The sequence below is a fragment of the Pantherophis guttatus genome, chromosome 4 (genome assembly GCF_059756535.1).
Source record: "Pantherophis guttatus breed Tessera chromosome 4, ASM5975653v1, whole genome shotgun sequence".
NCBI classification, from domain to species: Eukaryota; Metazoa; Chordata; class Lepidosauria; order Squamata; family Colubridae; genus Pantherophis; species Pantherophis guttatus.
In genome coordinates, this window is record NC_142066.1 from 3,184,749 (window position 1) to 3,206,783 (window position 22,035).

A 22,035-nucleotide genomic window follows, 5' to 3' on the forward strand; every position below is an offset into this window, starting at 1 on the left:
ATCCCCTATCCTATCCTATCCTATCCTATCCTATCCCATCATTTTAATTATTCTATTCTATTCTATTCTATTCTATTCTATTCTATTCTATTCTATTCTATTCTATTCCATCCCATCCCCATCTCCATCCCCTATCCTATCCTATCCTATCCTATCCTATCCCATCATTTTAATTATTCTATTCTATTCTATTCTATTCTATTCTATTCTATTCTATTCTATTCTATTCTATTCTATTCTATTCTATTCTATTCTATTCTATTCTATTCCATCCCATCTCCATCTCCATCCCCTATCCTATCCTATCTCCAGAATGGTTTAGTTAGGGTCTCCTTCTTGAGCAAGGGGTTAGACTCCCAGGTCCCTTCGAGCTCTCTTCCGACTGAAAGGAATCAAGGAGAGGAGCAACCCGGAACGAAGGAGAAACCGCCTATTCTAGCAAGGACAATTAACCCGTGGAACAGCTTGCCACCAGAAGTTTATGGTTACTTCATCCCTGGAGGTTTTTAAGACCGTCACTTGTCTGAGTCTTCGGAGAAGGGCGGCATATAAATTAAATTAAATTAAATTAAATTAAATTAAATTAAATTAAATTAAATTAAATTAAATTAAATTAAATTAAATTAAATTAAATTAAATTAAATTATTAAATTGAATTGAATTGAATTGAATTGAATTGAATTGAATTAAATTGAATTGAATTAAATTAAATTAAATTAAATTAAATTATTGGGTCTCCTTCTTGAGCAGGGGGCTGGACTAGAAGACCTCCAAGGTCCCTTCCGGCTCTGTTCTGATTGATTGATTGATTGACTCCCTGTACTCAAGGGAGCAGAATCGAACGCTCTCTGTACATGCTCTGAAGCTCCAGCTTTTGCCGAAGGCCTGGAAAGAAGGAAACCAGATGCCAGACGGCCACCCCCGCCCCAATTAATACTCCCTTTGGAAATTGAAATGGGGGGGGCAACCAAACACCCCCCCCCAGATGTTCCAGGGAAACGGGACAGAAGTTTTTTCCCTTGGGAAAAAAGTCACTTTTTCTCTCTCTCTTTCTCTTTCTCTCCCAGTCCTCTTTTTATGGCCCAGTTGCCTTTGATCCCTATGGAGTCTCTTCGCACCTTGCAGTCAAGCACAGACTGAGTCCCCCCCCCTTCCCCTCTGCTGGCCACGCGCCTAATGGGGGTCTCGGGGAGGGAGAGACCCCCCCCCTGCCCTCCTTCCCTCCCTCCCTCCCACCCTTCCTCGCTCGGGTGAATTTCAAAGCTTCCCAAACATTCCCTTTTGACGCCTGCCTCCGCAGGCTGCAATGCAACAGATGCAGCTTTTGTTGGCCCGGAGGGAGGGGAGGAGTCCCCTCAGCTGGCTGCCTCTTTTGGGGGGGGGGCATGGGGGGCCGCAGGAGGAATGATCCGATTAGCATTAAATGAAATTGTTCATCGGGGAGTCGGTGGGGAGGCCTTTCCCCTTGGAGGGTTGGGGAGGAAAAGGAAAGAAGGAAAGCAGGGAGGGAAGGAAAGAGAAAAGAGGAAGGAAGGAAGGAGCGAACAGAGGAAGGGAGGGAGGGAGGGAAGGAAGGAAAGAGAAACAGAAAAGAGGAAGGAAGGAAGGAAAACAGAGGGAAGGAGGGAGGGAAAGGGAAAGGAAGGAAGGAAGGAAGGAAGGAAGGAAGGAAGGAAGGAAGGAGCGAAAAGAGGAAGGGTGGGAGGGAGGGAGGGAAGGAGGGAAAGAGAAATAGAAAAGAGGAAGGAAGGAAGGAAGGAAAACAGAGGGAAGGAGGGAGGGAGAGGGAAAGGGAAAGAGAAAGGGAAAGGAAGGAAGGAAGGAAGGAGCGAAAAGAGGGAGGGAGGGAGGGAGGGAGGGAGGGAGGGAGGGAAAGAGAAATAGAAAAGAGGAAGGAAGGAAAACAGAGGGAAGGAGGGAGGGAGAGGGAAAGGGAAAGAGAAAGAGAAAAGAGGAAGGAAGGAAGGAGCGAACAGAGGGAGGGAGGGAGGGAGGGAGGGAGGGAGGGAAAGAGAAATAGAAAAGAGGAAGGAAGGAAAACAGAGGGAAGGAGGGAGGGAAAGGGAAAGGAAGGAAGGAAGGAAGGAAGGAAGGAAGGAAGGAAGGAGCGAAAAGAGGAAGGGTGGGAGGGAGGGAGGGAAGGAGGGAAAGAGAAATAGAAAAGAGGAAGGAAGGAAGGAAAACAGAGGGAAGGAGGGAGGGAAAGGGAAAGGGAAAGAGAAAGGGAAAGGAAGGAAGGAAGGAAGTAGGAGGAGGGAGGGAGAGAGGAGATGGGAAGGAGAAGGAGGGAGGGAGGGAGGGAGGAAAGAAGGAAGGAAGGGAGAGGGAAAATGAAGAAAGGAAGGAAGGCAGGAAGGAAGGTGGGTGAATGGAAAGAAGGGAAGAAGGAAGGAGATGGGAATTAGAAGGAGGGAGGGTGGGAGGGAGGGAGAGAAGGAGGGAGGGAAGGAAATAGAGAAGAGGAAGGAAGGAAGGAATGAACAGAGGAAGGGTGGGAGGGAGGGAGGGAAAGGGGAAGGAAGGAAGTAGAAGGAGGGAGGGAGAGAGGAGTTGGGAAGGAGAAGGAAGGAGGGAGGGAGGAAGGAAGGAAAGAAGGAAGGGAGAGGGAAAATGAAGGAAGGAACGAACAAACAGAGGAAGGGTGGGAGGGAGGGAGGGAAGGAGGGAAATAGAAAAGAGGCAGGAAGGAATGCACAGAGGGAGGAAGGGAAGGAGGGAGGGAAGGAAATAGAGAAGAGGAAGGAAGGAAGGAATGAACAGAGGAAGGGTGGGAGGAAGGGAGGGAAAGGGAAAGGAAGGAAGGAAGGAAGGAAGGAGGAGGGAGGAAGGAAGGAAGGCAGGGAGGAAGGTGGGGGAATGGAAAGAAGGGAGGAAGGAAGGAGAGGGGAATTAGAAGGAGGGAGGGAGGAAAGGAAGAAGGGAGGGAGGGAGAGTGGGAAGAGACTAGAGGAGAGAAGGAGGGAGGGAGGGAAGAAGGAAGGAAGGAAGAAAGGGAAAAAGGGAAAAAGAAGAGAGAAAGTAAAGTCATGGCAGTGGGTCGGGAAGTGGAGAGAAGATACAGGCAGCCCTCGACTTACGACCATTCGTTTAGTGACCATTCAAAGTTACAACGTCCCTGAAGAAAGGGACTGCGTTTCATACTTAACGGCCGTCGTAGCATCCCCTTTTGCGACCTTCTGGCCAGCAAAGTCCAAGGGGGGGAAGCTGGATTCGCTTCACGACCGTGTGACTCACTCAGTGACGGCAGTGATCCGCTTAAACGACTTCGGCAAGAACGGTCATCAAAGGGGGCACAACTCCCTTCGCAACCGTCTCGCTTAGCAACGGACAGTCTGGGACTCCTTTGTGGTCGTAAGTCGAGGACTTCCAGCTGGGCTTTGCAAATCCTTCTCACCCCCTCCTGATGTCCGAATGTTCCCTGGGAAAAGGCTGGGGGAGATTGATCGATTCCTTCCTTCCTTTTCTTTTCTTCCTTCCTTCTTTCCTTCTCTCTCCCTCTCTCCCTCTCTTTCTTCCTTTCTCTTTTGCTTTCCTTCCTTTCTTCTTTCCCTTCCTTCCTTCTCCCTCCCTCCCTCTCTTTCTTTCTCTTTCTCTTTTCCTTTCCTTCATTCCCTCCCTCCTTCCCTCTTATTTTCTTTCCTTCCTTCTTTCTCCTTCCCTCCCTCCCACCCACCCTCTTTCTTTCTTTCTTTCTTTCCTTCCTTCCTTCCTTACCTCCCTCCCTTTCTTTCTTTCTTTCCTTCCTTCCCTCCTCCCTCCCTCATTTCTTTCTCTTTCTTTCTCTTTCTTTTTCTTTCCTTCCCTCCTTCCCTCCCTCCCTTTCCTTCCTTCCTTCTCCCTCCCTCCCTCTTTCTTTCCTTCCTTCCTTCTTTCCCTTCCTTCCTTCTCCCTCCCTCTCTTTCTTTCTCTTTCTCTTTTCCTTTCCTTCATTCCCTCCCTCCTTCCCTCTTTCTTTCTTTCCTTCCTTCCTTCTCCCTCCCTCCCACCCTCCCACCCTTTCTTTCTTTCTTTCTTTCTTTCTTTCCTTCCTTCCTTCCTTCCTTCCTTCCCTCCCTCCCTTTCTTTCTTTTCTTCCTTCCTTCCTTCCTTCCCTCCCTCCCTCCCTCCCTCCCTCCCTCCTTTCTTTCTCTTTTTCTTTCTCTCTCTTTCCTTCCTTCCCTCCCTCCTTCCCTCTTTCTTTCCTTCCTTCCTTCTCCCTCCCTCCCTCCCAGCCACCCACCCACCCTCTTTCTTTCTTTCTTTCTTTCTTTCTTTCTTTCTTTCTTTCTTTTCTTCCTTCCTTCCCTCCCTCCTTCCCTCCCTCCTTTCTTTCTCTTTCTTTCTCTTTCTCTTCCTTTCTCTCTCTTTCCTTCCTTCCCTCCTTCCCTCCCTCCCTTTCCTTCCTTCCTTCCTTCCTTTTCCTTCCCTCCCTCCCTCCCTCCCTCTTTCTTTCTTTCTTTCTTTCTTTCTTTCTTTCTTTCTTTCTTTCTTTCTTTCTTTCTTCTTTCCTTTCCTTTCCTTTCCTTTCCTTTTCTTTTCTTTTCTTTCTTTCTCTGGGAAGTAGCAGGTTGCGTCAAATACACCCTCCTTTTAGCATACCAGGGTGTGTCCTTCCTCACTTTCCCGCTTGGGAAAGTGAGCAAAGGTGTGATTGTGTGTGTTTTAACACAACACCCTTCTCCGACTTTACAGGGCCGCCGGAGACAAAATGGGGAAAGAGGGGGGGGGTCCCAGACAGATGTTCAAACCCTCCAGGGACAAAAGGCTGGGAAGTGTCAACGCAGAGGCGTTTGAAGAGCTGAGCGGCCTGCCATTCCCACGGAAAAGTTCGGGGTGGGGGGGTAAGTGGGGGGTGCCCGGGGGGTGTGGGGGGCTGGACAGAGGGAGGAGAAAGAAATCCAAGCCCCCCCCCCACCCCAGAGATTCAGGGCTCTCCCCTGCTCTGCTCTGCAACCGTTTCACTTTTGCAGGTAGACTTCCCTAGAAGGTGGAGGTTCCACAAAAACGATCATCTCCTTGGATTAAAGTTGGGGGGGTGAGGATGATGAGGATGATGAAGAGGAGGAGGAGGAGGAGGAGGAGGAGGAGGAGGAGGAGGAGGAGGAGGAGTTAGCCTTTAAGCAACTTTAAAACGGATGGATTTCAGCTCCCAGAATTCCCCAGCCACTTTTGCAAAAAAAAAAAAACGGGAGAAGAAGAGACTCTCCTGGTCTCTGGGATTTCCTCAATGGCGGAAAAACAAATTGAAAGCAGAGCTGGAAGTAGCACAATAAATATATTAAACACCTTGAATAAATCGATCGTTCTGTTTGTGGGGAAATTGACATGGATTTGTTTAAAAAGAGCAAAATCAGAGCCAAGGAACCTCTAATTCAATACAGAGCGAGGGAGGGAGGGAGGAAGGGAGGAGAGGAGAAGGAGAAGGAGGGAGGGAGGGAGGGAAGGAAGGAAGGAAGGAAGGAAGGAGAGAGGGAGGGAGGGAGAGAGGAGAGGAGAATGAGAAGGAGGGAGGGAGAGAACGAAGGAAAGAAGGAAGGAAGGAAGGGACAGAGGGAGGGAGAAAGGAGAGGAGAATGAGAAGGAGGGAGGGAGGGAGAGAAGGAAGGAAAGAGGGAGGGAGGGAGGGAGGAAGGAAGGAAGGAAGGAAGGAAGAGAGGGAGGGAGGGAGAGAGGAGTGGATAGAGGAAATGGGAAGGAGAAGGAGGGAAGAAGGGAAGGAGGGAGGGAAACAGAAGGAAGGAAGGGAAGGGAAAGAAGGGAGGGAGGAATGGAGGGAGGAAGGGATGAAAGGAAGGAGGGAAAGAAGGAAGGAGGGATGTAAGGAAGGAGGGAAAGAAGGAAGGAAAGAAAGAAAAAAGAAAAGGAGGAAGGTGAAGGGTAGGAACAGTGAGAGGAAATGGAGGAAGGAAATTGAAGGGAAGGGAAAGGGGAGGGAGGGAAGGAAGGAAGGAAGGAGGGAGGGAGGGAGGAATGGAGAGAGGAGATGGGAAGGAGAAGGAGGGAGGGAAACAGAAGGAAGGAAGGGAAGGGAAAGAAGGAAGGAGGGAGGGATGGAGGGAGGAAGGGATGTAAGGAAGGAGGGATGGAGGGATGTAAGGAAGGAGGGAAAGAAGGGAGGAAGGAAATAAATAAAAAAGGAAAGAAGGAAGGTGAAGGGTAGGAACAGAGGGAAGGAAAGAAGGAAATTGAATGGAAGGGGAGGGAGGGAAGGAAGGAAGGAAGGAAGGAAGGAAGGAAGGAAGGAAGGAAGGAAGGAAGGAATCTCAGGGATGACTCTCAAGAAGAATGCAGGATGGCTCTTCTCAATGACTAACCACTCCCAGGAACAGAGAAGCCTTTCAGATACACTGCCTTGGAATGGTGAGGCTCCATTCCGTAGTTGTAACCTCCAGGGACTCACAAACTGGCTAGGCGGCTCAGCGGCTAAGACGCCGAGCTTGTCGGTCAGAAAAGTGAGCCCGAGGGGGGTTGGACTGGATGACCTCAGAGGTCCCTTCCGTTACTGTTGTTGTTGTTGTTGTTGTTGTTGTTGTTGTTGTTGTTGTTGTTGTTGTTGTTGTTGTTATTATTATTATTATTATTATTATTATTATTATTATTATTACTAACTTCTGGAAGCAACTCTTCCCTGCGGGATCGAAAGCCTGGTCTGCCTTTTCCCCCCCTTTCCCCTCTTCCCAAATGGATTGATCGATCGATGGATTGATCGATGGATTGATGGACGGACGGACGGCAGATGGATGGATGGATTGACAGGACAGCTCCTGGGACTTCTCCAGAGTTTGTGGGAAAGTTCTCATCCTTTTTATTTGAAGTTTTTTTTTCCCCCAACTTTGAACCTTTCCCGCCTGCCCCCCCCCCCGTGAGGTCACTCTCGCACCTTTCGTCTTTATGGCTGGACCGCTTCAGTTTCCCACAATCGTCTCTCTAATGAGGGAACCGCAATAAAAAGTGATAAAAGGGTGGATTTTCTCCTCACACACACACACACACACACACACACACACACACACACAAACACACACAACTCCCCAGCGGCCTGGTGCTCATTTCAGATGCAAAGTTTTTTTTTCTTCCCCCCCTTGTGCTATTGAGCATAGTGGGAGGGTGTCGGAAAGCATCTCCCCAATAGAGAGATGGAGACAGCATAGAAATGTAATGAAATAAAACCGATGTTATTTATTATTTGTATCCCGCCTTTATTGTTTTGGGGTTTTTTTTTTTTACAAAGAAGGTAGTGAAGGTATCTAACGCACGCCTGCCTCACAACGACAACCTTGTGAGGTGGGTTGGGCTGAGAGAGGGGGGGACTGGCCCGAAGTCAGCCAGATGGCTTTCGTGCCTAAGGCGGGACTAGAACTCACCGTCTCCTGGTGATTGGCCCAAAGTCAGCCAGTTGGCTTCCGTGCCTAAAGCAGAACTAGAACTCACCATCTCCTAGTGATTGGCCCAAAGTCCAGCTGCTTTCATACCTAAGGCAGAACTAGAACTCCCAGTCTCCTGGTGACTGGCCCGAAGTCACCCAGCCAGCTTCCGTGCCTAAGGCAGAACTAGAACTCCCAGTCTCCTGGTGATCGGCCCAAAGTCCAGCCGCTTTCATACCTAAGGCTGGACTAGAACTCACAGTCTCCTAGTCATTGACCTGAACTCACCCAGCCAGCTTCTATGCCTAAGGCAGATCTAGAACTCCCAGTCTCCTAATCATTGACCTGAACTCACCCAGCCAGCTTCTGTCCCTAAAGCAAAACTAGAACTCACCATCTCCTGGTGATTGGCCCGAAGTCACCCAGCCAGCTTCTGTGCCTTAGGCAAGACTAGAACTCACAGTCTCCTGGTGATCGGTGCGAAGTCACCCAGCCAGCTTCTATGCCTAAGGTGAGACTAAAACTCCCAGTCTCCTAGTCATTGACCTGAACTCACCCAGCCAGCTTCTATGCCTAAGGCCGAACTAGAACTCTCAGTTTCCTAGTCATTGACCTGAACTCACCCAGCCAGCTTCCGTCCCTAAGGCAGAACTAGAACTCACCGTCTCCTGGTGATCGGCTCAAAGTCACCCAGCCAACTTCCATGTCTAAGGTGAGACTAGAACTCCCAGTCTCCTGGTGATTGTCCCGAAGTCACCCGGCCAGCTTCCGTCCCTAAAGCAGAACTAGAATTCCCAAGTCTCCTGGCCCAAAGTCACCTAATCCCACCTACAGAGAATATTCTGCTTTAGCCCAGGTCCTCGGCCAGGACTCGATAGGCGAACAAAAACTGCCCGATCCAGGCCGAACATCTGGCTGACTGGGCGACCAACTACCATCATCATCATCATCATCATCATTGTCGCCATCCTCATCATGACACCTTGGCTCTCGGGCACTTGTGAAAATCCCGACGGGCTTTTGCAACAAAAGAGAGGAGATTTAAGGCCACCCCGGGATCAGGAAGACGCGATCACTCTTTGCGGTGGGCATATGATATTACGATGGCTGGAAACCCCCCCCTCCTTCCCCGTTGAACGAGTGGGGGGGGGGGAAGGAAGTCAATATATTAATGCAATATATTCAAATTAATTCAATATATTAATGTACCGATGCAATTTATCTGTCCGTCCATCAGGATTTCTCCACCTTTTAGCAGTCCTGCATCTCCGTTGGGATTGTTAAGGGAAGATGTTGGCACGCTGGATTGAAACTGCCCCCCCCCCCAAAAAAAGTGGTGTATTTAGCCATCAAAACCTCAAAAAGACACTTTTCCCAAAAAGGTTTCCACGATTTTGGCCACGACTCTTCTCTCTCCTTCCCTCTCTCTCTCTTTCTCCCTCCCTCCCTCTCTCTCTCTCTCTCCCATCCTCACAATAAAACAACTCTGGACGGCATACGAAAAAGTCACGTCAATAACGCTGACAAGGAAGGGGAACAGTTTGGGGGTGCCCCCCCACCCCACCCCAGGAATAAGCAGCTGGGAAAAGATTTGGGGGGTTGTAACCCCCTGCAAGGTTGTTGTTTTTTTTTTTCCTTTCCCGGAAGAGCTGGACAGCTGTTGCGGAGTTCTTTCATTTGAGGAAGGAAAGAAGGAAAGGAAGAGGGAAAGGAAGAGGGATGAAAGGAAGGAGGGAGAGAAAGAAGGACAGCAGGAAAGATGAGAGGGAGAGAAGAAGGGAGGGGAAGAAAGGAAGAAAGAGGGAGAGGAAAGATGGGCGGTAAGAGAAGGAAGGAAGGAGAAAGGAAGAAAGGAAGGGGAGAGAGAGAGAGAAAGGAAGAAAGGAAGAAAGGGAGGGGGAAAGAGGAGAGGAAGGGAAGGAAGGAGAGAGGAAGAGAAAGAAGGAAAGGAAGGAAGATGGTAGAGAAGGAGAGACAAAGAAGGGGAGGACGGAGGGAGAGAAAGAAGGAACGCAGGAAAGATGAGAGGGAGAGAAGAAGGGAGAGGAAGAAAGAGGGAGAGGAAGAAAGATGGGCGGTAAGAGAAGGAAGGAGAAAGGAAGAAAGGAAGGCGAGAGAGAAAGAACGAAAGACGGGAGGGAGTGCAGTAAGAATGGAAGGAGAAAAAGAAGGTAAGAAAGATGAGAGGAAAGGAAAGGGAGGAAGGAAAGGGAGGGAGGGAGAGAAGGAAGGAAGGAAGAAGGAAAGAAGAAAAAGAGGGTGAGGGATGAGAGGGAGGGAAGGAGGGAGGGAAAGAAGGGAGAAAGAAAGATAGGAGGGAGAAAGGGAAGAAGAAAGCAAAGGGAAGAGGGATGAGAGGGAGAGAAGGAAGACGGGAAGGAGAAAAAGAAGATGAGAGGGATGAGAGGGAAGGAAACAAGGAAAGAAAGGAAGGAAGATAGATGGGAGAGAGAGAAGGAAGACAGGAAAGAGAAAAAGAAGACGAGAGGGATGAGAGGGAGGGAAAGAAGGAAAGAAGAAGGAAAGGAAGATAGATGGGCGGAAGACGGGAAGGAGAAAGAGAAGGCGAGAGGGATGAGAGGGAGGGAAAGAAGGAAAGGAAGGAAGGAAAATAGATAGGAGAGAGAGAAGGAAGACGGGAAGGAGAAAAAGAAGGGGAGAGGGATAAGAGGGAGGGAAAGAAGGAAAGAAGAAGGAAAGGAAGAGAGATGGGAGGAAGACAGGAAGGAGAAAAAGAAAGTGAGAGGGATGAGAGGGAGGGAAAGAAGGAAGGAAGAAGAAAAGGAAGACCGATGGGGGGGGGGGAAGCAGGAAAGCAGGAAAGATGAGCGGGAGAGAAGAAGGGAAGAAAGGAAGAAAGAGGGCGAGGAAAGATGGGCGGCGAGAGAAGGAAGGCAGGAGAAAGGAAGAAAGGAAGGCGAGAGAGAAAGAAAGGAAGGAAGAAAAGGAAGAGGAAAACCGGATTAAGGTCTGGGGTCTTCCCAGGCCAGTCCAGCAGAGGAATAGAATTCTCTGGAAACCCCCTACCCCCAAAAATGTATTTCCCCCCCCCCCCAAAAAAATAGTTTCCACAATTTTGACCCCTGCAAAACCCACGATCGTCTTAGCTGGGTGGGGGGCGCATGGAAGGCATGGAAAGGGGTTTGGGGGGTGGGGATTAGGGGCTCCCTGGGAGGGGCGGGAGAGAGGGGAGGGGTGGGGGGAGTGGGGAGGGGTCTTCCTCCTGCACGTGCCCCTGCCACGCGCCGGCTTTCCCGGCCCGAGATCAAAGGCCGGGGGGGCGGGGAGGGGGCGGGAGGGAGGATCGCTATAAAAAAGGGGGTCTCCGGGCGCGACCCCCGCGCAGAGGAGTCTCGAACTCGTTTCAGGACCCCCCGCCCGGCTTGGGAAAGAAGGAAGGATGATGATGGAGATGGGGAGCCCCCAAAGGGAAGGCAAGGAAGGGAAGAAGGTAAGGGAGACCCTCGCCCACTCCCCCACGCGTGTTCCGCGCGTCTTCCTCCCATCTCTCTGCCTTTCCTTCTTCTTTCCCTCTTTCCCTCCCTCTCATCCCTCTCACCTTCTTTTTCTCCTTCCCGTCTTCCTTCCCTCTCCCTCATCCCTCTCCCCGTCTTTTCTCCTTCCCGTCTTCCTCCCATCGATCTTCCTTTCCTTCTTCTTTCCCTCTTTCCCTCCCTCTCATCCCTCTCCCCTTCTTTTTCTCCTTCCCGTCTTCCTCCCAACTCTCTCTCTCTCTCTCCCCGTCTTTTCTCCTTCCCGTCTTCCTCCCATCTCTCTTCCTTTCCTTCTTCTTTCCCTCTTTCCCTCCCTCTCATCCCTCTCCCCTTCTTTTTCTCCTTCCCGTCTTCCTTCCCTCTCCCTCATCCCTCTCCCCGTCTTTTCTCCTTCCCGTCTTCCTCCCATCGATCTTCCTTTCCTTCTTCTTTCCTTCTTTCCCTCCCTCTCATCCCTCTCCCCTTCTTTTTCTCCTTCCCGTCTTCCTTCCCTCTCCCTCATCCCTCTCCCCGTCTTTTCTCCTTCCCGTCTTCCTCCCATCGATCTTCCTTTCCTTCTTCTTTCCCTCTTTCCCTCCCTCTCATCCCGCTCACCTTCTTTTTCTCCTTCCCGTCTTCCTTCCCTCTCCCTCATCCCTCTCCCCGTCTTTTCTCCTTCCCGTCTTCCTCCCATCGATCTTCCTTTCCTTCTTCTTTCCCTCTTTCCCTCCCTCTCATCCCGCTCCCCTTCTTTTTCTCCTTCCCGTCTTCCTTCCCTCTCCCTCATCCCTCTCCCCGTCTTTTCTCCTTCCCGTCTTCCTCCCATCTCTCTTCCTTTCCTTCTTCTTTCCCTCTTTCCCTCCCTCTCATCCCGCTCCCCTTCTTTTTCTCCTTCCCGTCTTCCTCCCCTCTCCCTCATCCCTCTCCCCGTCTTTTCTCCTTCCCGTCTTCCTCCCATCGATCTTCCTTTCCTTCTTCTTTCCCTCTTTCCCTCCCTCTCATCCCTCTCCCCTTCTTTTTCTCCTTCCCGTCTTCCTTCCCTCTCCCTCATCCCTCTCCCCGTCTTTTCTCCTTCCCGTCTTCCTCCCATCTATCTTCCTTTCCTTCTTCTTTCCCTCTTTCCCTCCCTCTCATCCCTCTCCCCTTCTTTTTCTCCTTCCCGTCTTCCTTCCCTCTCCCTCATCCCTCTCCCCGTCTTTTCTCCTTCCCGTCTTCCTCCCATCGATCTTCCTTTCCTTCTTCTTTCCCTCTTTCCCTCCCTCTCATCCCTCTCCCCTTCTTTTTCTCCTTCCCGTCTTCCTTCCCTCTCCCTCATCCCTCTCCCCGTCTTTTCTCCTTCCCGTCTTCCTCCCATCTATCTTCCTTTCCTTCTTCTTTCCCTCTTTCCCTCCCTCTCATCCCTCTCACCTTCTTTTTCTCCTTCCCGTCTTCCTTCCCTCTCCCTCATCCCTCTCCCCGTCTTTTCTCCTTCCCGTCTTCCTCCCATCGATCTTCCTTTCCTTCTTCTTTCCCTCTTTCCCTCCCTCTCATCCCTCTCCCCTTCTTTTTCTCCTTCCCGTCTTCCTCCCAACTCTCTCTCTCTCTCTCCCCGTCTTTTCTCCTTCCCGTCTTCCTCCCATCTCTCTTCCTTTCCTTCTTCTTTCCCTCTTTCCCTCCCTCTCATCCCTCTCCCCTTCTTTTTCTCCTTCCCGTCTTCCTTCCCTCTCCCTCATCCCTCTCCCCGTCTTTTCTCCTTCCCGTCTTCCTCCCATCGATCTTCCTTTCCTTCTTCTTTCCTTCTTTCCCTCCCTCTCATCCCTCTCCCCTTCTTTTTCTCCTTCCCGTCTTCCTTCCCTCTCCCTCATCCCTCTCCCCGTCTTTTCTCCTTCCCGTCTTCCTCCCATCTATCTTCCTTTCCTTCTTCTTTCCCTCTTTCCCTCCCTCTCATCCCGCTCACCTTCTTTTTCTCCTTCCCGTCTTCCTTCCCTCTCCCTCATCCCTCTCCCCGTCTTTTCTCCTTCCCGTCTTCCTCCCATCGATCTTCCTTTCCTTCTTCTTTCCCTCTTTCCCTCCCTCTCATCCCGCTCCCCTTCTTTTTCTCCTTCCCGTCTTCCTCCCAACTCTCTCTCTCTCTCTCCCCGTCTTTTCTCCTTCCCGTCTTCCTCCCATCTCTCTTCCTTTCCTTCTTCTTTCCCTCTTTCCCTCCCTCTCATCCCTCTCCCCTTCTTTTTCTCCTTCCCGTCTTCCTTCCCTCTCCCTCATCCCTCTCCCCGTCTTTTCTCCTTCCCGTCTTCCTCCCATCTATCTTCCTTTCCTTCTTCTTTCCCTCTTTCCCTCCCTCTCATCCCTCTCCCCTTCTTTTTCTCCTTCCCGTCTTCCTTCCCTCTCCCTCATCCCTCTCCCCGTCTTTTCTCCTTCCCGTCTTCCTCCCATCGATCTTCCTTTCCTTCTTCTTTCCCTCTTTCCCTCCCTCTCATCCCTCTCCCCTTCTTTTTCTCCTTCCCGTCTTCCTTCCCTCTCCCTCATCCCTCTCCCCGTCTTTTCTCCTTCCCGTCTTCCTCCCATCTATCTTCCTTTCCTTCTTCTTTCCCTCTTTCCCTCCCTCTCATCCCTCTCACCTTCTTTTTCTCCTTCCCGTCTTCCTTCCCTCTCCCTCATCCCTCTCCCCGTCTTTTCTCCTTCCCGTCTTCCTCCCATCGATCTTCCTTTCCTTCTTCTTTCCCTCTTTCCCTCCCTCTCATCCCTCTCCCCTTCTTTTTCTCCTTCCCGTCTTCCTTCCCTCTCCCTCATCCCTCTCCCCGTCTTTTCTCCTTCCCGTCTTCCTCCCATCTATCTTCCTTTCCTTCTTCTTTCCCTCTTTCCCTCCCTCTCATCCCTCTCCCCTTCTTTTTCTCCTTCCCGTCTTCCTTCCCTCTCCCTCATCCCTCTCCCCGTCTTTTCTCCTTCCCGTCTTCCTCCCATCGATCTTCCTTTCCTTCTTCTTTCCCTCTTTCCCTCCCTCTCATCCCTCTCCCCTTCTTTTTCTCCTTCCCGTCTTCCTTCCCTCTCCCTCATCCCTCTCCCCGTCTTTTCTCCTTCCCGTCTTCCTCCCATCTATCTTCCTTTCCTTCTTCTTTCCCTCTTTCCCTCCCTCTCATCCCTCTCACCTTCTTTTTCTCCTTCCCGTCTTCCTTCCCTCTCCCTCATCCCTCTCCCCGTCTTTTCTCCTTCCCGTCTTCCTCCCATCGATCTTCCTTTCCTTCTTCTTTCCCTCTTTCCCTCCCTCTCATCCCTCTCCCCTTCTTTTTCTCCTTCCCGTCTTCCTCCCAACTCTCTCTCTCTCTCTCCCCGTCTTTTCTCCTTCCCGTCTTCCTCCCATCTCTCTTCCTTTCCTTCTTCTTTCCCTCTTTCCCTCCCTCTCATCCCTCTCCCCTTCTTTTTCTCCTTCCCGTCTTCCTTCCCTCTCCCTCATCCCTCTCCCCGTCTTTTCTCCTTCCCGTCTTCCTCCCATCGATCTTCCTTTCCTTCTTCTTTCCTTCTTTCCCTCCCTCTCATCCCTCTCCCCTTCTTTTTCTCCTTCCCGTCTTCCTTCCCTCTCCCTCATCCCTCTCCCCGTCTTTTCTCCTTCCCGTCTTCCTCCCATCTATCTTCCTTTCCTTCTTCTTTCCCTCTTTCCCTCCCTCTCATCCCGCTCACCTTCTTTTTCTCCTTCCCGTCTTCCTTCCCTCTCCCTCATCCCTCTCCCCGTCTTTTCTCCTTCCCGTCTTCCTCCCATCGATCTTCCTTTCCTTCTTCTTTCCCTCTTTCCCTCCCTCTCATCCCGCTCCCCTTCTTTTTCTCCTTCCCGTCTTCCTCCCAACTCTCTCTCTCTCTCTCCGCAGCTGCTGAAGCCCCTGATGGAGAAGCGGCGGCGGGAGCGCATGAACCGCAGCCTCGCTCGCCTGCGGGTTTTGCTCCTGGAAGCCACGCGCGACGAGGTGAGCCCCCGTGGAGGGTCTTTTTTTTCCTTCCCCCCGTGGAGGGGATCGCGGAGGAGCTTGCGGAGAGTTTGGATTTTCATGGCCCCCTCCCCTTCCCTCTCCTCCTTTTCTGTCTGTCTCCTTCCCCCCCTTTCCCACGCACCCACCCACCCCACGCACCCCCCACGCTCGTCTCGGGCTCTTTCTCCTTCTCCGCAGAGGCTTCGGAACCCCAAAGTGGAAAAAGCGGAAATTTTGCAAAAGACGGTGGAATTCCTCAAGACGCAGCCGCTGCCAGGTACTTTCCTCCCCTCCGTTCCTTCTTTCTTTCTTTCTTTCTTTGCTTCCTTCCCTTCTTTCTCCTTCCTTCCTTCTCTACCTCCCTTCTTTCTTCCTTTCCTTCTTTGCCTTCCCTCTCGTCCCTCTCGCCTTCTTTTCCTCCTTCCCGTCTTCCTCCCATCTATCTTCCTTTCCTTCTTTTTTCCTTCTTTCCCTCCCTCTCATCCCTCTCGCCTTCTTTTTCTCCTTCCCGTCTTCCTCCCATCTGTCTTCCTTTCCTTCTTCTTTCCTTCTTTCCCTCCCTCTCATCCCTCTCGCCTTCTTTTTCTCCTTCCCATCTTCCTTCTCTCTCTCCCATCTATCTTCCTTCCTTCCTTTCCTTCTTTCCCTCCCTCTCATCCCTCTCATCTTCTTTTTCTTCTTCCCTTCTTCTTTCTCTCCCTCTCATCCCTCTTACCTTTGCTTTCTTCTTCCCTTTCTCCCTCCTATCTTTCTTTCTCCCTTCTTTCCCTCCCTCCTTCCCTCTCTCTCGTCCCTCACCCTTTTTCTTCTTTCCTTCTTCCTTCCTTCCTTCTCTCCCTCCCTTTCCTTCCTCCCTTTCCTTTCCTCTCATCTTTCTTACCTTCTTTTTCTCCTTCCATTCTTACTGCACTCCCTCCCGTCTTTCGTTCTTTCTCTCTCGCCTTCCTTTCTTCCTTTCTCCTTCCTTCTCTTACCTCCCTTCTTCTCTCCCTCTCCCTTCTTCTCTCCCTCTCATCTTTCCTGCGTTCCTTCTTTCTCTCCCTCCGTCCTCCCATTCTTTGTCTCTCCTTCCCTCTCTACCATCTTCCTTCCTTTCCTTCTTTCTCTTCCTCTCTCCTTCCTTCCCTTCCTCTCCTCTTTTCCCCCTCCCTTTCTTACTTCCCTTCTTTTTCTCTCTCTTCCTTCCTTTCTTCCTTCCTTCCTTAAATTACCACCCATCTTTCCTCTCCCTCTTTCTTCCTTTCTTCCCCTCCATTCTTCTCTCCCTCTCATCTTTCCTGCTTTCCTGCTTTCTCTCCCCCCTTCCTTTCATCCCTCTTCCTTTCCCTCTTCCTTTCCTTCTTTCCTTCCTCAAATGAAAGAACCGTGCAAAAACTGTCCAGCTCTTTGGGGGGGGGAACCCCTTGCAGGGGGTTTCAACCCCCCAAATCTTTTCCCAGCTGGTTATTCCTGGGGTGGGGGGGCACCCCCAAACTGTTCCTTGTCAGCGTTATTGATGTGGCCGTCCAGAGTTGCTTTATTGTGAGATGGGGTAGCGGGATAAATTTGATAACTGTATCATGCGATGGATAAATGTCCAGAAAAAGGTTGATTTTCCCTTCCGTGAACTAAAAATTTGGCCAAAAAAAAAGGGGGGGGGCACACAAAGCAAAAGTTTTCCCCCAGCTGGAAAATGAATAAAATTGGACCTTTTCAACTCTGTAATTCATTTTTTTTTTGCCCTCTGGTTTTTAAACCAGGGAGAATGGTAACTTTAAGATGGGTGGACTTCAACTCCCAGAATCCCCTACCCCACCCAGCCAGCGTTGAATTCTGGGAGTTGAAGTCCACCCATCTTAAAAGTGGCCACAGTTGAAAGAAACACACAGAGAGAGTGGGAGAGAGAGAGACAGAGAGAGACAGACAGAGGGAGAGGGAGAGAGAGGGAGAGAGAGAGACAGAGGGAGAGAGAGAGAGAAAGACAGAAGGAGAGGGAGAGAGGGAGAGACAGAGGGAGAGGGAGAGGGAGACAGAGACAGAGAGAGTGAGAGAGAGAGACAGAGGGAGAAGGAGAGAGAGAGAGAGACCGAGAGAGAGAGAGGGAGAGAAAGAGAGACAGAAGGAGAGGGAGAGAGAGAAAGAGAGAGGGAGAGGGAGACAGACAGAGAGAGAGACAGAGGGAGAGGGAGAGAGAGGGAGAGAGAGAGACAGAGGGGGAGAGAGAGACAGAGAGAGAGACAGACAGAGAGACAGAGAGAGACAGAGAGAGGGGGGAGAGAGAGAGATGGAAGGAGAGGGAGAGAGAGGGAGAGAAAGAGAGACAGAAGGAGAGGGAGAGAGAGAAAGAGAGAGGGAGAGGGAGACAGACAGAGAGAGAGACAGAGGGAGAGAGAGGGAGAGGGAGAGAGAGAGACAGAGAGAGAGAGAGACAGAGAGACAGAGAGAGGGGGGGAGAGAGAGAGATGGAAGGAGAGGGAGAGAGAGAGGGAGAGACAGAGAGAGGGGGGAGAGAGTGAGAGATGGAAGGAAAGGGAGAGAGACAGAGAGAGAGGGAGAGAGAGAGAGAGAAGGAGAGGGAAAGAGGGAGAGAGAGAGGGAGAGAGAGAGAGACAGAGGGAGAGGGAGACAGAAGGAGAGGGAGACAGAGTGAGAGACAGAGGGAGAAGGAGAGAGACAGACAGAGAGAGAGGGAGACAGAGACAGAGAGAGAGAGAGAGAGAGACAGAGGGAGAGGGAGAGAGAGAGAGAGAGTAGTGGCCAAAATTGTGGAAACCTTTTTGGGAAAAGTGTATTTTTGAGGTTTGATGGCTAATAACACCACTTTTTTGGGGGGTGGGGAGTTTCAAGATAATCAGATTCCACTGCTGGAACGGCCTGGGAATAGATTAAATTATCTTTCCATTGATATATAATTTTATGGCACTACAAAAAAACCAAAAAGTGGTGTTATGAGCTGGTTTTAGAAAATACAACTTTCCCCAAAATGTTGAGACCTTCGAACCCAGCACTCTTGGAGGCCGTCCCGTCGGGGGGAAGACAGCCCCCCTCTATTGTTCTCTTTCCCTCTGCCGTCCATTTCCTTTCTTCCCTTCTTCCTCTTTTGTTCTCCCCTCCCTCAAATGCCACCTCAATTCTTTGACCGCATGGGGTAAGTGCAATTAGATATGTGGGGGGGGGGAGAGAGGGGGTCCTGCTTTTGGGGGGGGGAATCGTCCCTGGTGACTTGGGTCTCTGAGAGTGACTAGGTGGCTCAGTGGCTAAGACACCGAGCTTGTCGATCAGCAAGGTCGGCGGTTCGCCGGTTCGAATCCCTAGTACAGGGAGCAGGGGGTTGGACTAGATGACCTCGAAGGTCCCTTCCAACTCGGTTACTGTTACTGATTACTGATTAGAAATCAATTAGAAATTGCCAATGTGATTCTTAAATTGATCTCTCTCTCCTCTCTCTCTTTCTTTTTTCTTTCTTTCTTTTTTGCCATATTTCCTCCTTCGTTTTTTTCCCTTCTACTTCCTTTCCTTCCTTCTCTGTTCCCTTCTTTCTCATTCCCATTTCCTTCCTTCCTATTTCTTCTATTTCTCTTCCTTCTTTTCTTTTACTTCTTTCTTTCCTCCATCCCTCCGTCCCTTTCTTTCTATCTCTCTTCCTTCTTTCCTTTTACTTCCTTCCTTTCTTCTCATTCTCTTCCTTTCTTCCTTTTCTTCTCTCTTCCTTCTTTCCTTTTACTTCCTTTCCTTCCTTCTTTCCTCCCGTCTTCTCATTCCCATCTCCTTCCTTCTCTCCTTCCTTCCTTCTCATTTTCTTCCATCCTTCCTTTCCTTCTCTCTTTCCTTCCTTCTTTCCTTCTACTTCCTTTCCTTCCTTCTTTTCTCCCGTCCTTCTCATTCCCATCTCCTTCCTTCCTTCCTTCTTTCGTTCTCATTCTCTTCCTTTCTTCCTTTTCTTCTATCTCTCTTCCTTCCTTCCTTTTGCTTCCTTTCCTTCCTTCTTTCCTCCCTCCCTTCTCATTCCCATCCCCTTCCTTCCTTCCTTCCTTCTCATTTTCTTCCTTCCTTCCTTCTCATTTTCTTCCATCCTTCGTATCCTTCTCTTTTTCCTTCCTTCTTTCATTCTACTTCCTTTCCTTCCTTCTCTCCTCCCATCCTTCTCATTCCCATCTCCTTCCTTCCTTCCTTTATTCTCATTCTCTTCCTTTCTTCCTTTTCTTCTATCTCTCTTCCTTCTTTCCTTTTGTTTCCTTTCCTTCCTTCTTTCCTCCCTTCCTTCTCATTCCCATCTCCTTCCTTCCTTCCTTTCTTCCTTCTCATTCTCTTCCTTTCTTTTCTTCTATCTCTCTTCCTTCTTTCATTCTACTTCCTTTCCTTCCTTTCCTCCCATCATTCCCATCTCCTTCCTTCCTACCTACCTTCCTTCCTTCCTTCTCTTCTATCTCCCTTCTTTCGTTCTACTTCCTTTTCTTCCTTCTTTCCTTCCTTCCTTCTCATTCCCATCTCCTTCGCTCCTTCCTTCCTTCCTCCTTCTCATTTTCTTCCTTCCTTCCTTTCCTTCTCTCTTCCTTCTTTCATTCTACTTCCTTTCCTTTCTTTCCTCCCATCTTCCTCATTCCCATCTCCTTCCTTCCTTCCTTTCTTCCTTCTCATTCTCTTCCTTCCTTTTCTTCTATCTCTCTTCCTTCTTTCGTTCTACTTCCTTTCCTCCCTTCCTTCTCATTCCCATCTCCTTCCTTCCCTTCTATCCCTCTTCCTTCTTGCGTTCTCCTTCCTTTCCTTCCTTCTTTCCTTCCTTCTCCTCCTTTCCTCCCCACCCAATGCAGAAGGGGTCACCAAGGAAGAAAATCTCCTGAAAAGCTACCGCGGCGGCCACCACCAGTGCCTTGCCCAAGCCACCCACTTCCTCCGAGCCAGCCCCGGCCTCCGTCCTGCCCAGAAAGCCTTTTGCGTGGACCGCATCGGTCACTGCATGGAGCAACTCGCCCCCAGGTCCCAGCCGGAGCTCCCCTGCGGCCCCCTGGCGCCCTCCAACCCCAGATACGACTCTCAGCCGTGCTACAGCCCCAGCGTCTTCGGTGGGTGCAGCCCGCCTCCGGCTGGACCGGCGTACATCTGGGCCTCAAAGCCAACCCCCAGCCCCTCCGGCTCTGGACTGCAGGCCTGCCAGCCCAGCCTGGCCCCACCGACGGGGGGCTGCAGCAGAGCCCCCCAGAGCAGACTCTCGGAGAGATGGGGGCCCACCGGACTGAGAGTGTGGAGACCCTGGCCTTAAATCCGCGACCCACATCTTCTGCAAATACTCTTCAGCGGGTATCTCAGGAGCTTTGATGCTGCCAAAGACTCAAGATTCCTCTCTTGTGTTGTGTTGTGTTGTGTGTTTGCGTGCGAGTTTGTGTGTGAGAGAGAGTTGTGTTTATTTTGGGGGTGTTTTTTATTTGTTTGGGGGTCTTTTCCTGCATCTCTTGGCACAAAGACTATTTTGAAAATCGTCTCCCTTTTGGGCATCTTCTGCTTGGCCTCACCGGCTTCAACCAAGACCCGTTGCGCGGCACCCTGAAAAATGTCTTATGATGCGGGGAGAGAAAAAAAAAATTCATATTTTTGCCTCTTGCAGTTCTGCCTTTTGCCAGGCACGTCTGAATCATTCTTGGGTTTCAAATAAATCAGATGAAAACAAACTGGTGCAGGAAAGTGTTCTCATTGGGGTGTGTCTTTCCTTCACAGTGAGTCTCACACACAAAGCCAGCTGCCAAAAAAAAAAAAAATAAGCCGCAGTCGCTCTCCAGACATCACACAGCAGCCCAACTCCTTCCCTCCAGATGTGATTATTAAGGGAGTGGGTGCCATATGGTGGGGGGTGTACGGAGCGGTGGTTATAAATGGGGGGTGAGTTGGGGGGGGAAAGTTAGGGGGTTGATGCTAGTGAACTCATCCGAGTAGCAGAGTTGAGCACCTCTCAGGGAAGCTCGGCCTGTCTTGCTAAAACGAGCAGTTTCGGAAGAGAAAAGCGATTTGTCGGGATAAAAATCCAAGCGATTTGTTGGGAATTCTGGGAGAAGGCGGGAGGGGAGAAAAAAAAAAGAATTGAATTGAATTGAACGCTTGATTTGGCCAAGCACAATTTAGACACGCGAGGAATTTGTCTCGGGCGCAGAAGCTCTCCACGTCCATGCAACACAACAGAGTCATGACCGTCATCGCAATCCTAATATCGGTAAGAGTGTTATTAATAATTTATTTATTTATTTATTTATTTATTTGATCGTATTTGTATACCGCCCTACTCCCGGAGGACTCAGGGCGGTGAACAGCCAAGATAAAAATACAAAGAATATACAAAAAGTTAAAAAAACTATTAAAAACAGATTCAATAATTTGGGCTCAAAAAAAATTTAAGACGTCCAATTTATCTAAAAACATTTAAAATCAATTTAAAAGGGGTTTTTACAAGTGAAGGCATTAGGCGTAGAACAACTGGTAATGTACCGTAGTAAGTAGAAAAATATATTAGATAAAAATTAGATTAAAAAAAATATATATATCATACAGGAGTCAGCAACCGGAAGCTCTGGAGCCGCTTGTGGCTCTGGAGCCGCATGTGGCTCCAGAGCCTCATGTGGCTCTTTTACTCCTCTGCTGCGGCTCCCTGTGGCTCAAAATATGCGTCACAACCGCCAATGTGCGACACCGGCCAGCACGCGATTTATTGAGCTTTTCAACCCCCGGTAGGCCAACCATGGATAAATCCCAGAAAAGAAAAATTTCAGAAGAAAACAGAAGGTTTAATTCAACTACGTATGTTATTTTATTTTATTTATTTATTTATCAAATTTCTATACCGCCCTACTCCCGGAGGACTCAGGGCGGTGAACAGCCAAGATAAAATACAGATAATACAAACATTAAAAGTCCAAACATTAAAATTATTAAATCTTTTGGCCGAAAACAACAAAGGTTAGTTTTGTGGCCGCAACAAGAAATAGAACGGGAAAGGTTTTGTGGCTCCCGGTGTTTTCTTTTGTTTGGGAAACGGGTCCAAATGGCTCTTTTGAGTGTTTTAAGGTTGCAGACTCCTGGTATTGGTCGTCCTCGACTTACAACAGTTCATTTAGTGACCGACGTTACAACGGCACTGAAACACATGACCTTTTTTTTTTCCGCGACCGTCGTTCACACTTAACGACCGTCGCACATTTTCCTCCCTGGTCACGCGGATCACAATTAAAACGCTTGGCAACCGACTCCTATTTATGACGGTGTCCCCTTTTGCGACCTTTTGCGACCAGCAAAGTCGCAAGGAGCGGGAAACCCGAT

The 22,035-nt window shown here is 50.0% G+C and overlaps 1 protein-coding gene across 1 annotated transcript; it reads left to right on the forward strand.

Moving 5' to 3' along the window:
• The first annotated feature begins 10,625 nt into the window (after window positions 1-10,625).
• On the forward strand, window positions 10,626-20,399 carry LOC132709903 (transcription factor HES-7.1-like). The gene is made up of 4 exons (XM_087891641.1): window positions 10,626-10,794; window positions 14,656-14,751; window positions 14,953-15,031; window positions 19,545-20,399. Exons 1-4 carry the CDS (start codon window positions 10,744-10,746, stop codon window positions 19,991-19,993), a joined length of 675 nt encoding a protein of 224 aa, XP_087747767.1. The 5' UTR covers window positions 10,626-10,743; the 3' UTR covers window positions 19,994-20,399.
• The last annotated feature ends 1,636 nt before the right edge of the window (window positions 20,400-22,035 follow it).